The sequence below is a fragment of the Crocodylus siamensis genome, chromosome 2, assembly GCF_052110815.1.
Source record: "Crocodylus siamensis isolate JL-2025a chromosome 2, ASM5211081v1, whole genome shotgun sequence".
NCBI lineage: Eukaryota > Metazoa > Chordata > Crocodylia > Crocodylidae > Crocodylus > Crocodylus siamensis.
In genome coordinates, this window is record NC_143396.1 from 286,166,915 (window position 1) to 286,179,591 (window position 12,677).

General features: G+C 49.8%; 1 protein-coding gene across 2 annotated transcripts in view; it reads left to right on the plus strand.

Annotated features, from left to right (window-relative positions):
• The window catches only part of DAAM1 (dishevelled associated activator of morphogenesis 1), a 178,419-nt gene extending 171,415 nt beyond the window's left edge, over positions 1 to 7,004 (plus strand). For both annotated transcript variants that reach the window (XM_090034296.1, XM_090034297.1), the window contains exons 24-25: positions 1,684 to 1,854; positions 4,040 to 7,004. In XM_090034296.1, the coding sequence (XP_089890422.1) occupies positions 1,684 to 1,854; positions 4,040 to 4,249 (381 nt within the window). In that variant the 3' untranslated portion in view covers positions 4,250 to 7,004. The remainder of the gene's footprint in view (positions 1 to 1,683; positions 1,855 to 4,039) is intronic.
• Positions 7,005 to 12,677: the final 5,673 nt, after the last annotated feature.

Genomic DNA, 12,677 nt, shown 5'->3' on the forward strand with positions numbered 1-12,677 from the left:
CCAGTCGTCGCTGGGTCCCGGTTCTCAAAACAGTTTTGTAGGAAGTGAGGGTTGGAAGGGACCTCGAGAGGTCACATCTAGTCTAACCCCCTGCTCAAAACAGGATCATCCCAGCCACGGCTGTGTCTAGCCAGGTCTTAAAAACCTCCAGGGGTGGAGAGTCCACCACCTCTCTGGGTACCCGTTCCAGTGCTTTACTACCCTCCTTGTGAGAGAGATTTTCCTAATATCTAACCCAAACTTCCCTTGCTGCAACTGGAGCCCATTGCTCCTTGTTCTGTCATCTACCATCACAGAGAAAATCCAGCTCCATCCTCTTTGTTACCACCCTGCAGGGAGCTGAAGGCTGCTGTTAGATCCCCTCCCAGTCTTCTCTTCTCCAGACTAAATAGGCCCCGTTCCTTCAGCCTCTCCTCATCGGTCATGTCCAGCCCTCTCACCATTTTCATTGCCCTCTGCCGGACTCTCTCCAGTTTGTCCACATCCTTTCTGTAGTGGGCCCGAGGGGGTGCAAAACTGGGCATAGTACTCCTTATTCCTTTCAGAAAGGCTTCACAGCCATAATAAAGGCTCAACCAACCCACAATAAAAAAACAACCATAAAAACCTTCTGCAACCTTCAGGAGAGAGGCCATTTCTCCCCATCATCACAGTCAGCCCTTGCACTCCTCTCCTGTCTTTTTCTTTAATATTCTACATTACATAAAGATACGCTCTTCAGCCCCCCCCCCGTCTCCTTGCCAAAAGTGACCTAGGAGTCTAAGCGCAACGAGACAGGCCCCCCCTTGAACTCGGTGGGAGCTAGGTACTCTGTTGAGGTGCTGTAGAAACCTGGCCCTTTCTAGTCTGTCACCTTTCAAAAATGTTGCCCTACATTTTCCACTACCAGCAGAAAGTTCAGCCACCTCAAAAACAAAGTTTCTGCACACGCCGAATCTCCCTCAAGCTACAAGTAAGAACAAAGGGTCTCAGTCTAAAGGAGAGCTTCCCTCAGATCTGCAAGGACGTGGAGTTGGGCTCATAATGGACTTGTTGTCTCGACCTTGGCTTCAGAGCTGCTATAATCACTCGTGTTAATTGTCTCCAAACAGTCCCGAAGGCTCAGCACGCCCCCTATTCCCCTTTCTAGTGCGGTTTTTGAGCTTGAATAATAAATATCTTTTTTAAAGCGTCACTAACACATTTGGTTTTAATATCTGAGCCATGTGGCAACGATAAATAATACCCCAAAAATACTTCAAAGAAAAGTTGAAAGTGCAAGTTTCCCTACCCCTGCCGGGTTCACTCTGAGTTTTATGTCTTCGGTCTTTGGCACCGTGATATTTTGCTTCCTTGTTTTTACTGCTGCTTAGTTAATGAAAGCAAGTTAGGTAATAAAGGACATTAGGCAGAAACAGAGATGAAAAAACTGATGTGATTTAGAAAGAGAGTATTTTAGCATCTGAACCTATAGGAAAGTTTCCATGTTCACTCCTCTGGGTTCATGGCTTAATGAAATCAAATGGATTTTTTAATTGAGACTTGAATGGATCGAGACCCAACATTTCCTTTACTCCACTGATCAGTTAACTGCCACCTTAAATATTTCCCTAGTTTTCAGGCAGATGCTTTGCAGGGGAAGGTTTCATTAATTCACTAGATTCTCCCATTGGCTTAACTAATTCCTTCCTGCTCTGCCCCCAGTTTACCAAGGCAGTGAAGCACTTCGGAGAAGAGATGGACAAAATGCAACCAGACGAGTTCTTTGGGATCTTTGACCAGTTTCTTCAAGCTGTGATGGAGGCCAGGCAAGAGAATGAAAACATGAGGAAAAGGAAGGAGGAAGAGGAGCGCCGGATGCGCATGGAGGCACAGGTGAGAGGAGGACCTGGGGGCAGTGTCGCATGCGTGACTTCAACGCAGGCACAATTGAGTTGGTGTCTGCCCTTGCCTCCGGATGCCAGGCAGCGAGGGGAAGGGAGGGCGGCTTTTTGATTATGCACGCTCTCGAAGGTCAGACTGAATTCAGTCCCTGTGGCTAGTACTGAGCGAGTCTTCTAATCCCGTCCCTGCTGAAATCGAGGGTAAAGCTGTCCTCGACTCCTCTAGGAGCAGCAACACCCACGCTGCTGCCGTACCCTGGATCCAAGTGATTCGCGATGTAGTAGGACGTGCTGCGTGTGTCCACTTCACTGTTACCGCAGAGCAAAGTCAACTGACCACACCATGACTACAGCTTGCCCATGCCATTCTGTCCGTCTCAGCCTTGGTTCCCCACTGGTCAAATGAGGGCAAGAATTATGTTGTTTCTTTTCTTCCCTTCATGCCTTTTATAAACTTAAAGGTGTCCAGGGCAGATCCACTTTGCCCTGTCTGTTTTAAACTAAGATTTCTAGGGGTAAGGGCTTATATACGAGTCCCTGCAGCCAGAGGCACAATAAAGCCCCAGTTTCAGTCAGATCCTCTACTCTGATACGAAGAGTGAATGACAATAATTGCTTCCCTTGGAAAATTAAAAAGGGTCTTGTGGCTTTAACATAGCCCCAGAGCTAAATCCAAATCCAGCACCTAACAGCGGCAGACCGGATGTAGCAGTGTTGCCTGTCGAGACCGTGCAGGTCTCAGCAGAGGCGAAGTCATGCTGCGCACCAGACATTACGTGCGTCCTAGCAGCTCCAGCTCCCTCCGGTGTGGGTCACTCCCTCAGCAAGTGCGAGATGTGCCGACTTGGGGTTTATTCAAATGAATAAAGGGAGCCAAGTTTGCTTGAACTGCTAACTCCGTGGGCCCTAGCAAGCTCGCACCACCGAAGAATTTGGCCCCGTATTGTGTGAATTCCATTAATTGACATAATCCTTTAAGAGTCGCTGCCGAGCGACTGCCTCCATGTGAGAACGGGAGCATTATCTCAGCAGCAATACCAGTGCTGCAATTTTGGGCAGTGTCCATGGGAAGGGGGCTGCCTTATCTCTGTTGCTCTACTGGAGTCCCACCAAAACGACTGCCTGCTAAACGTTCGCAGAACTGGATAATGTCAAGCAGCCAGCTATAAAGCAAAAGCAGCTTCTCACTCGCTTTGTTTTCAGATGTTCCTTTCTGATAAAGGATGAGCTCTGTTCTGGAGAAGGGAGTCTGTCGCATAGTCGGGGGAGATGCGGGGTTTGAAAGGAAAAAAAGCAATCTCCTTCCCAACTCCTGGCACGAGCCGTTTTGTTGTAGAACAGATCATTTCAGCAACTTGACTGTATTCTCCTGTCCCTCTTCCCCCCTCCAATCCTCTGGAAATGTTTAATTTTTGAAAAATTCATATTTTTTAAGGGGGGAAAAAACCTGCCTCCGTCTGTCATTGATCAAGATAAGGAGGCAATAAGCGGGAGTTATTTTTATCGTTGCTGTTTTTGTGTTTCCTTTTCCATTTTTGGAAAATGGACCAAAACTTTGTATTGGAATATCCAGTCCCTCAAAATGTCACTGTTTAAACCCCTACAAGCCAGGCACAGAAAGGACTGTGTGCTTCCCCTCCGTGAGATGTCCAAGGGAGCGGGCCCAGGCGCTCTGTGCAAACCAGGGCTACTGGGTTGAGACCGCTGTAGTCAGAGCTGTATGTGGGGGTTTGTCTCTGCTTCTGCTGCATCTGCTAAAGCTGGCCACGCAAACCCTTTACCCAGTCTGGATGCAGTTAATCAGGTACAAAGACGACTGAGACCATGTCTTACTGCCCAGGATGGCTCCTGTCCTGGGGAGTGCCTAACAGCAATGCCAGGACATATTCCCCAGACCCCACAAAGCCGACTCCGCTGAATTGCTGGGCTTGGGCACGTGTAGGACAGGAGCAAGCAAGCAAGGCATGTTACTTGGAGGCAGCAGGGTGGTATATAGATCCTGCCTCATGCTGATGGTAAGCTGTGCTTATACCAGCGCGACTGCATCCCCCTTGCGGGCTGTAGGACACGAAAACCAAAGTGTGGACCGAGCCCAAAAGACAAAAGAGGGCCTTAATGTGTGAGCGCTTTAAAGGGAATCGGCTTAACTTCTATCCCCCTTCTTGATTCCTCTGTAGCTCAAAGAGCAGCGTGAGCGGGAACGCAAGGCCAGAAAGGCTAAAGAAAACAGCGAGGAAGGCGGAGAGTTTGACGACCTCGTTTCGGCCTTGCGGTCAGGCGAAGTCTTCGACAGAGACCTTTCGAAGCTGAAACGAAACCGCAAGCGCATCACCAACCAGCTGACGGACAGCAGCCGCGAGAGGCCCATCACGAAACTCAACTTCTGATTCTCCGCGGGGGAGGAGGGGTGTTTTGTTTTTGTTTTTTAAAAAAAACAAAACAAAAACTTTTAGAAAACTGATTAGCTGTCTCTTTGAAGTGGCTAGGATTTTTCATTATACTGCCTTGTCCTTCAGGCCGGAGCAGTGGCACACCCTGTTCTCCGAGTGAATAAGCGTCTGTATATATGTACTGTACATACAAAAAGTCTGATCGTTCGTGTGTGTGTGGAGAGACAAGTGTGCGGGTGGGCGGGTGGGGGGAGCGAGTGTGCCAAGCTGCACTGTGTGCGTGTCCCGCGCGCACACATACAGCCGCTTGTTACAGAGCACGAATCCATTTCCTTTCCGTCGACCATGTTGTTCCGAAGTAGTTGTTCAGGTGCACAAGCACAATGGTGTGTTTTTGGGGAAACGGTTGGCACAACCCATTCCTCACAGTAAAGAAAGGTATTGGGAAATGTTCTTTAGTTGATCCCCTTCGGGAGGTCTTTATTGTGGGGTACGTCGATGCCGGGGAGGGGGTGAAACGCAAACGGCATCACTGTTTGACCGGCGATGGTGTTGGCGCAGGTCCGTGGGCCTCGCCGGGCGTGCGTGGTGTCAGTGTGGGGGCGCAGCATGTGAAAGTCTGCTAGGGAGGCCTTGCACGCAATCTGAACCGTGTTTTTCAAAAGACAAGTGAAAACAATCCATCTCCTTTTTTTTTTTTTTTTTTTTTTTTTTTTTATTATTCTTCAGAACTTGAACATCTGTGCTTTTGTGCTGATTCCAGTGCGCACTGTCGACTCTCTTGATAATTCCTTTCCAATTGTTTTTGGGAAGCGCTGTATTTCTCTTACTGCAACCCCTGATCTCGCTGAAGACCGAGCCGACCAGAATGTGCTTATTGCTCCAAGAATACACAGACATCTATACTTTTATAACATTTTCTTGCCCAAGACAAATGAGAAGTGGGAGCGGGGTGGTTCTCTGCCTGCGATAAAGGAGCAGAATTTTGGTGTGCGTGTGTGTTGTAATTCTCTTCCCTTTTTCGTTCAATGGGACAAACTGTATCCTCTGTATATGTAGATCAGAACTGAAGGTCACTTAATTCGTGCCCGAGGGCTTGATCCAAAACCCGCTGAGGTCAAAGAAAAGACCCGCGTGAGCTTCAGTGGGTTTTGAATTGGGCCCCTTCGTTTTTAATGGACACACAGTAGCAACGATGCCAAGAAATATTTGTCGCTTGACAACGTGCTTTTTTTTTTTTTTGAGTGGTTTGCTGTTTATACTGTCGTTTAAAATTTGTAAGCAGAACTACCTGTATAACGTCAGTCCAAAAATTCCAAAGCTCTCAGGGAGTAATAATTAATAAAGAAAAAAAAAAGTTTAAAAAAAAATTGGAAAATAAAAAAAATAAATGCCATTAACAGAGTAACGCTTTATATAAATTATACAGAATATATAGAGGACTGTTACTTTTTTGCTTTTATTTATTTGTGGTGTTTTTTTTAAAGAAAAAAAACAAAACCTTTTGATACCACCAGTGCTTTTGTTCTTTTTCCTGTGGAGAGATTAGTTTGTCCCTGTTGCACTAGATATTAACACTATTTGGAATAAGTTTGTCATATAATTGGTATTCCTGGTGGGAATGGCTTGTCATTTTTTGTCCTGTATGTAGTGTATAGCAAACATACTGTTTAAAATAATTTGTATAAAAAAAAAAAAAATATGGTCCTTAGCATCTGGAGCCCAGGGGTCTCCATGCTTTGTAAAAGCTGTGAAATATCACTCTAAAAATTAGAGTTGTCAAGAGCTGGGGTTTTACCATTTTGTTTTTCCTCATTGCAACTCTCGACGCACTGTATTTAAAAAAAAAAAAAAAAGAGAGACTTGATGACTAGCGTATAAAGCAGTAATAAGGCTCAATAAAGTCCTGCACCTAGTCTCAAAGCATCTGCAAAACCTGTAAATTTGAAATAGGTAGAGTGAAGCACTTTGCTTTAAGAAGATGGGGGTGGAAAAAAAGAAAATGGTAATGATGATAAGTCTGTTCCTTAACTAAAGTGCCTCTATTTATATTTTTATTTATGGCTGAAGAAATTGGAGCTGATGCGATTTAGGGAATGGACTTTTGGGGGCAAAAAAAAGAAAAAAAGTTTTGCTTTTGCCAGTTTAAGGAATGATTGGTGTAGGTGGAACTGCTGCATTTGGGATTTGAAAAGACATGGACCCCCCAAGCCCTGTATTGGCTCATCCTCCCGGGACCCCTGGAGCATGCGGACTGCCAGGAGACCCTAGTCAGGGAAGATGCCGGTGCCAGAACGGGCCTTGGTTGATACCGTTCCTCTTGCCCTTCCAGGACCCTTCTTGTTTTACCTCAGTCTCATTATTGGGCTGTATTTGCCATTTTTTGTTTTACTTCATTTTTTGTCCCCCTCCCTCCCCCCACCCCAAAAGGCTGTGTGCAGGAAATTCCATGTGCCATTGTCAGAAAAAAATACTTTTAGATTGGTGCTGGTTTAAGTAGCCACTCTTTTCTCTTAGGTGTGTATTTTAATTTTTTTTTTTAATAACGCCAAAAAAGGAGAAAAAAAATCCGTAAGAATTTGTAAACTGAAGTATATGTTATGGACCTTACTAGCTTAGTAGTGGAGCAAGTTAGCTGTGTAGGTGTAAGACTGTTAGTAGTTTAGCTAGCGGGATATGCCGTGTATGTTATGAGACTGTACATTTTTTTAAGATGGCAATATGCAATAAAGAGAGAGAATTCCATGGCGTGTACGTGCCCGGTGCCCGCGCGTTGTTTTTCAAGCCGGTTTGCAGAGGGGCTGCTCTTGTGTGTCTCAGCAAAAGAAAGCCAAACTTTTATTTTAAAGGATGCAAACTTTTATTTTAAAGGCCCACAGCTTTTGGGGAGGGGGTCCCTCCTGAGCGCTGTTTGGGAGGCAGGGGGTGCAGCTAGTCCAATCACCCAACCCACTTGGGATAAGCAGTGAGGTCCCTACAGGCGCAAGGAGCCCTGATACCCTCCCTGCTGGTCTGATGAGAGCCACCAATGTTGCCCTCCCTAGCTAGGAGGCTGCTTTTAGCAGCCTCTTGTTTTACAGCTGCCCCAGCCCCGCTGGCTTGCACTGGCCCCAGTCCGCTGAGCTCTGCCCTGCCGTGACACCTTCATCGTCTCCTCCCCCATTTTTATTCCCTTCTGGCTTTGATGTGGTTGGTGAGGGGAGGGGGTGCAACCCCATGCCAAGATGGTCCCTTAGTCCTGTCTTTAAGGGGAGCCCGGAGGCAGGGTCGACTTCATGTGATCAGGTGGTGGCAGGAGCTGCAGGTACCGTGCTGAATGCGGGCACCCAGTTATCTGAGCTGCTCCCCGTTTCTGTGCACCTCGGGCACCTTCCCTGCAGGCGGGTGTCTGCACGCAAAGCCCTGATGCTGCGGGAAGGGCTGTGGAGGGGGATCATGGCTCAGCAGCACTGAACCCATGTGCAGGGTGAGAAGGGGGAAACCCTCCCATCAGCAAGTCCCCTAAGGAGAATCTCACTTCCTCTCCACCCTTTTCCCTGCTCCATCAGCTGTTGCAAAGCAAGCTGTTGCCCCGGCAGCAAGCGATTGCCATGAGCATACGTTTTGGGGGTGGGGGGTGGCTTTTTGTCTTTTTTTTTTTTTTTCCTTGAGAAAATGATCTTTTTGGCCTTTCCCATCTATTTTTAAACCAAATCTGTCATGCGCTCTACTTCTCCCGGCCAGCTGCTGCATCAGGACACGGGTTTAGTTAGAAGGAAGTCCCAGCAAGGATTGCAAGCGAGGGGGCCGTACGTACCCAGCAGATGAGAGACAGGGGTGAGACAGTGGCCGAGTCCCTGCCGCTGCTTCCAGGGTAGAGAAATGAGTGTATCCACAGCACAGGACAAGGGCTGTTTTCATAGGACAGCACAAGCTGTGGGATTGTGCAATATTAGGCATCAGCCCCACTCCCCCTTGCCCATCAGCACCAATTTCTAAGCATATGATTAGCCCCCAACAAAATCAGTGGGGTTTAAACATGTACTTAAATGTAACTGCCTAATACAAATAATATGACCCAGCTCTTTTTAGCCATGTTGCTCGAAACACTTCCCAAAGAGCAGTATTGCTGTGCCCATTTTACAGCTGGTGAACCTGAGACATGGAGAGGAGAAGTGATTTTAAAGTACAGGGCAGTTGGTCACCCTAAAACCTCTTGGCCTGATTGTTTCTTGCCCTCGAATGCAGGGTAGCAGTGAGACCACTGCTCTCTCTCTGCACCTGCAGGGAGACCCGTGCTGGACGTGTCGCACTCATCGTCACAGGCTGTCATGGAGGCCAAGGATATAACTGGGCTCAAAAAGGGGTTAGACGAGACTGGGGAAGCGAGGCCTGCAGACATTCATCTTAGTAGTCAGGGCTGTAACCTGCCGCTGGCGACGAAGAGGGGCTGACATGGGCAGGATCGCCTTGCGTGTGGTCTGGTCTTGTATTCTTCCTCTAAAAGGCAACCAGCACTTGCCTGCGTTGGAGACAGGGCACTGAACTGGGCACCCCTTGGCCGGACCCAGCATGGCCATTCCCTTCCTGCTGCACCATGCCTTTGCCCTTCTTCCCATGAGACCAGGCTTGGGAATGAGGGTAAAACCGATGCAGCCTCCCTGGCCTGGAGGATGCTGCAGATGGAGGCTCGCACTGTGATTTTGGCTGTTGCGTTTGCAGGAGCCGCGCTGCCTCCTGCCTGACTGAGCCGTGCCCCTTTCCTTCTGGATCCCGCTGGGATCCCAGGTGCCTGAGCCGCGTGAAAGCTAGGGTGAGACAACAAGTCTGCTGTTAATCCAGGTGGTGTGTTAGGAAAGGGGGTGGGGTATGATCTGTGAGGCCAGGACTCGTATCCCTTCATGTTTCTCTCAGTGACTTTGCCAGGTGGATGTGCCCAGCTGCCAGTCTGTGAGCATTGCCTGGCCCTTTCCTCCTCCTTGTCCTGTACAGATAGTTGTCGGTTTCTAGGAGGGCTGTTGAGGTTGCTCCCACTGCCGGGATCCTTGGACAGCGCCGGCTCCCAGCCTTTCACCGGGTGTAGCAGGGGGCACGGTCTGCCTGCCCCCCTGCCTGAAGGAGGTGATGCCTGTGGTGGCACTGCAATATAACCTCCCTTCACAGGCCAGGATGGACTAATGCTCCAAGAGCCATTAGTGGTAGCATCTTTAAAGTGGGGCTGGACTGCCTGGAAGATGAGGAATATTTAAGAACACATCCCACTATATTTTTCAAAGCACCATTCGCCCAGTGGCCTTCCTTTGGAGGGAACGGGCTGGCCGGGCTGGGATTTGCAAAGCACTGGGAATTTGGGGAAAGCATATTAGGCTCAGATCCGAAATAAAGACCTGTGGCCCACAATGCTGAGAGCTTCAGTGTCCTGAATATGTCCCTCGGCCCCCCACAGGGAACTATAACCCCAAAGGAGAGGGAGGAGCAGGAAGCTGCCTTAAAGGTATGTAACAAATATAACAAATTAATGGTATTTATTTGTCTGGGAGCAAACCTAGACGCTCTGGGAAATGCAACTTATAGATTCATAGTTTCATAGTTTCATAGTAGCTAGAGTCGGAAGGGACCTAGGTAGATCATCTAGTCCGACCCCCTGCCTTAGCAGGAAAGAGCACCGGGGTCAAATGACCCCGGCAAGGTGCTCATCTAACTTCCTTTTAAAAATCCCCAGGCTAGGAGCCTGCACCACTTCCCCTGGAAGCCGGTTCCAGGCCCTAGCCACCCTGACTGTGAAGTAGCGCCTCCTAATATCTAATCTAAACTTACCCTCCGCCAGCTTGTGACCGTTATTCCTGGTCACTCCTGGCAGCGCACGGGGGAACAGGGACTCCCCCAATACCTGCTGATCCCCCCTGACCAGTTTGTAGCAGGCCACAAGGTCCCCCCTTAACCTTCTCTTGTGGAGGCTAAACAGGTTCAGGTCCCGTAGCCTCTCCTCATAAGGCCTGCCCTGCTGACCCCTGATCATACGAGTGGCCTCCTCTGGACTCTCTCCATATCGTCCACGTCCCTCTTGAAGTGTGGCGCCCAGAACTGGACGCAGTCCTCCAGCTGCGGCCTGACCAGTGCCGCATAGAGGGGGAGGATCACCTCCCTGGACCTGCTCGAGATGCATCTGTGGATGCATGACAGGGTACGGTTGGCCTTCTTGACTGCCTCCCCACACTGCCGGCCCATGTTCATCGTGGAGTCGATGACGACTCCAAGATCCTTTTCCGTCTCCGTGCTGGCAAGAGGGGAGTTCCCCAACCTGTAAGTGTGGTGCCGGTTCTTCCTCCCCATGTGCAACACCTTGCACTTATCAGTGTTAAACCCCATCCTATTCTCATCCGCCCACCGTTGCAACCTGTCAAGGTCAGCTTGTAGCCTATTGCACCCTTCTAGTGCACCCACATCCCCCCACATCTTAGTGTCATCAGCAAACTTGAACAGGGTGCTTTCTACCCCCTCATCCAAGTCACTGATGAAGATGTTGAACAGTGCGGGCCCGAGGACCGAGCCCTGCGGAACCCCACTGCCCACGTCCTTCCAGGTCGAGAAGAACCCATCCACTACCACCCTCTGGGTGCGGCCCTCCAACCAGCTGGCGACCCATTTGACCGTGTGGGCATCGACACCACAGTCTCCCAGCTTTTTGATGAGGACAGGGTGAGAGACAGTGTCGAAAGCCTTCCGGAAGTCCAAAAAGACTACATCCACAGCAACCCCTGCGTCTAATGATTTGGTGACCTGATCGTAAAAGGCCACCAGGTTGGTCTGACAAGACCTGCCACTGATGAACCCATGTTGGTTGCCCCTGAGCATGCATTCCCCCGCAAGGCCCTCCTGGATGTGTGCCAGGATAATTTTTTCAAAGAGCTTACCCGGGATTGAGGTCAGACTAACTGGCCTGTAATTTCCCGGGTCCTCTTTTTTTCCCTTTTTGAAGATAGGGACCACATTGGCCCTCTTCCAGTCCTCCGGCACCTCACCAGAGCACCACGAGTGCTCATAGAGCCGCGCCAGGGGTCCCGCAATGACCTCGGCCAGTTCCTGTAGAACCCTAGGGTGAAGATCGTCCGGACCAGCGGACTTGAACACGTCCAGCCTCTCCAGAAGTACCCTAACTAACTCCTCGCTAACCCCTGGCCCAGGCGTGTCTCTCCCGGGGCCCGAGGGGGGCCCAGCAGGGAGGTGGCTGAACTGGTCCCTACTTAGGAAGACAGAGGCAAAGAAATCGTTAAATATGTTAGCTTTGTCATCTGGCGTGATGACTAAGTTGCCCATCGTGTCCTGCAGGGGCCCCACATTACCCGGGACCCTCTTTTTACCCCGTATGTATTTGAAGAAGGACTTCTTATTGTCCTTAATCCGGGAAGCTAGTCCTATCTCCAACTCTGCCTTGGCCCTCCTGACTGCCCCCCTACATCCTCGGGCGACTGTAACATAGTCCTTCTTGGTGATGACCCCATCTCTCCATTGGGTATATGCCTCCCTTTTAGCAAGGAGACATTCCCGGATGCTCTTAGTGAGCCATGGGGGTTTATGTGCCCTCCTGCTCCCTTTGACCCTTGTTGGGATTATCTCCCTTTGGGCATGGAGGATCGTCTCCTTAAGGAGCAACCACTCACCTTCGACATCTGATTCCCTTCCCCTCTGGGTCCTCAGCGCTTCCCCAACGATCCTCCTTAGCTTGTTGAAGTCAGCCCTCCTAAAGTCTAGGGCTGTTGCCTTGCTGCAGCCCTTTGCCACCTTACGCTGGATGGTGAATTCCAGCAAGCGATGATCACTGTCTCCCAGGTGGCCCATCACCCGCAGCCCCCTCACCAGGTCGTCACCCGTGGCCAGCACCAGGTCCAACAAGGCGTCTCCCCTGGTGGGACTGTGCACCTCCTGGGTTAGATGGAGGTCCTGCACTCTGGCTAAGAACCGACGTGAGCGATCAGACTTGGCTGACTGCTCCTCCCAGCAGATGTCTGGGAAGTTCAGGTCCCCCATGATGACCACATCCTTAGCCCTCACTGCCTCTGTAAGCTGACCTAAGAATTCCTGGTCGAGCTCTTCTCCCTGGTTGGGAGGTCTATAGTAGACTCCCACCGTTAAGTCTCTCTCCCCTGGACTGCCTTTTACTCTAACCCAGAGCACCTCAGAGTGCCCCCCCTCTACCCCCTTGCTAATTAACGAGGAAGTATATTCCTCCTTGATGTAGAGTGCTACTCCTCCACCTTTCCTTCCTATCCTGTCCTTCCTGTATAGCCTATAGCCCTTGACACTCACCACCCAGTCATGCGATGAGTCCCACCACGTTTCTGTGATCCCTACTATGTCAGGGCTGGTGACAGCTAGGAGGAGGGCGAGTTCCTCCTGCTTCTTCCCCATACTTCGAGCATTCGTGTAGAGGCATTTGAGGCCTCCA